This window comes from Octopus bimaculoides, chromosome 8 (assembly GCF_001194135.2).
Source record: "Octopus bimaculoides isolate UCB-OBI-ISO-001 chromosome 8, ASM119413v2, whole genome shotgun sequence".
Lineage (NCBI taxonomy): Eukaryota > Metazoa > Mollusca > Cephalopoda > Octopoda > Octopodidae > Octopus > Octopus bimaculoides.
Window position 1 is genome coordinate 73,151,110 of NC_068988.1, and position 2,345 is coordinate 73,153,454.

Consider the following 2,345-nt stretch of genomic DNA (forward strand, 5'->3'; position numbering starts at 1 on the left):
ATATATATATATATATATATAGTTTTCTTTAATACATTGTAACTAATTTCCAGTACTCAGAGTTACTCATTCCTGATCACCAGCTGGTAAATTGAGTCAGTTTCTCTTTTGGAATATTCACAGTTTAAACATTTTTGGAAATATGAAATGAAAGTTTAAAGAAAATGCTTATCCTTATGTTTTTTTGTTTTTTTTTGTGTTTCAAAACCTTTGTAATGACACATGCAAAAAACGGCTGCTTCAAGCTCACATTTTTTATTTCATTTTTACTTCTCAAAATACGAGCTTGAAGCAACCATTTTTGTATGTGTTGTTCGCAAAGGTTTCTAAACAACAGCATAAAGATAAGTGTTTTCTACAAGCTTTCATTTCATATTTTAGAAAATATTCAAACAGTGAATATTTCAAAAGAAAAGGGTGAAGTGAATTTTGTGATATGGCTGCCCAAATCACCATAGAGCCATCTCTATGCTTCATAGTTGGAACCAAACAGTCACAAAGGCTTCTTTGGTTGTCTGTATACATAAATTTGCCTTTAAATAGGAAAAAGAGTATATGCTGATTCGTCAGAGATGACTTTGTTCCATTTTGTCTGCTAACCACTTCTAGACACCAATTTTTTCTGCTTATCAATGTTAATGGGGGACAAGATAACTTCAGCAGTTGCACCCTCTCATAGCATCCAGTTTTATGGAGCTTTCAATGAATAGGTTTTCTTGACACAGTGTTGGCAAGATGGTGGTTTGGCTCTGCTTTCACTTTTGCTGCTGTAGCTCAGTGGATTTTAAACAACATATATCACTAATCTGCATTCCCTCTCTGCAAGCTTCATCTTCCATCCAGAATTATGCTTATCAGAGGTAGTTTTACCTTGGTTTTTGAATGCCTCCTGATTTTAGAGATTGCCTCTTGAAATATTAAACAATTCAGTAGTTTTTGTGACTAAAGCTTCTCTCATCTGCACTCTGACAATTTGTCCTCTTTGGAAATATGGGTCACATATTTTAACTCATTTAAGCATAAATATCTATAAAAAAAGTTTTAAAAAAAGACACTCAGGACTATATTATGAAGTACAAGACATGCATTATGCTTATGTACACATATAGGTGCAGGAGTGGCTGTGTGGTAAGTAGCTTGCTTACCAACCACATGGTTCTGGGTTCCGTCCCACTGCGTGGCCCCTTGGCAAATGTCTTCTACTATAGCCTCGGGCCGACCAAAGCCTTGTGAGTGGGTTTGGCAGATGGGAACCGAAAGAAGCCTGTCGTATATATGTATATATATATGTATATGTGTGTATATGTTTGTCCTCTCAACATCGCTTGACAACCGATGTGTTTACGTCCCCATCACTTAGCGGTTCGGCAAAAGAGACCGATAGAATAAGTACTAGGCTTACAAAGAATAAATCCTGGGGTCGATTTACTCGACTAAAGGCAGTGCTCCAGCATGGCCGCAGTCAAATGACTGAAACAAGTAAAAGAGTAAAGAGTATATATACAGACTGGAACAATTCTGAATTTGTCATTGCCAACAGAAAAGATAATTAAATGAAAAATGTTGTTTCCTCTATCTCCCCAACCACCATGTATATCTGTTTGTGTTTAGATATGTATATATGTACACGTTATAGTTAGATCCTTTGTAAATCTTAAAAATAAGTTTGCAGAATGTTATTTAAATTCCATCTGTATCTTCAGTTAGAAATAACCTTTATTCTTATTTTGTGTATTTTAAGTTTGTCCTGAAATTTGAACCTATTTTCTTTATAGCATTCAGAAAGAATTGGCTGAGATAACTCTGGATCCACCACCCAACTGCAGGTAAACTGGAAGCTGTTAAAATTTTTCTTAATTTAAAAAAAATTTAATTCAATAAGAAAAATCCAATATCAGAACCTGTGTTTTATGAAATACTCAGTATCTTACAGTAAATAGCATACATATTATGTCCATCAGCATGTGGTATTTATTTATAATTGTGATATATTATACATACATATGCGTGTGTGTGTGCTCAGACATGACTGTGCAGTGAGAAGTTTGCTTTCCAATCACATATTTTCGGGTTCAGTCCCACTGTGTGGTACCTTGGACAAGCATCTTCTATTATAGCCTTAGGCTGACCAAAGCCTTGTGAGTGGATTTGGTAGACAGAAAATGAAAGAAGCCTGGCATATATATGTATATTTTCTCCTGAAATATATAAAGGTTTTTCAGCTCATCTCTGCTTTGTTAGAAGCTTTCCTTTTCATTTATTATCCTACTTCCATACACACACATGTATATATGTAAGTATATATGTATATATAATGTATATATGTATGCTTGTATGTGTGTATG

General features: G+C 34.5%; 1 protein-coding gene across 2 annotated transcripts in view; it reads left to right on the forward strand.

Moving 5' to 3' along the window:
* The window catches only part of LOC106869058 (ubiquitin-conjugating enzyme E2 E1), a 46,138-nt gene that overhangs the window by 37,487 nt on the left and 6,306 nt on the right, over positions 1-2,345 (forward strand). For both annotated transcript variants that reach the window (XM_052970170.1, XM_052970169.1), the window contains exon 3: positions 1,776-1,826. In XM_052970170.1, the coding sequence (XP_052826130.1) occupies positions 1,776-1,826 (51 nt within the window). The remainder of the gene's footprint in view (positions 1-1,775; positions 1,827-2,345) is intronic.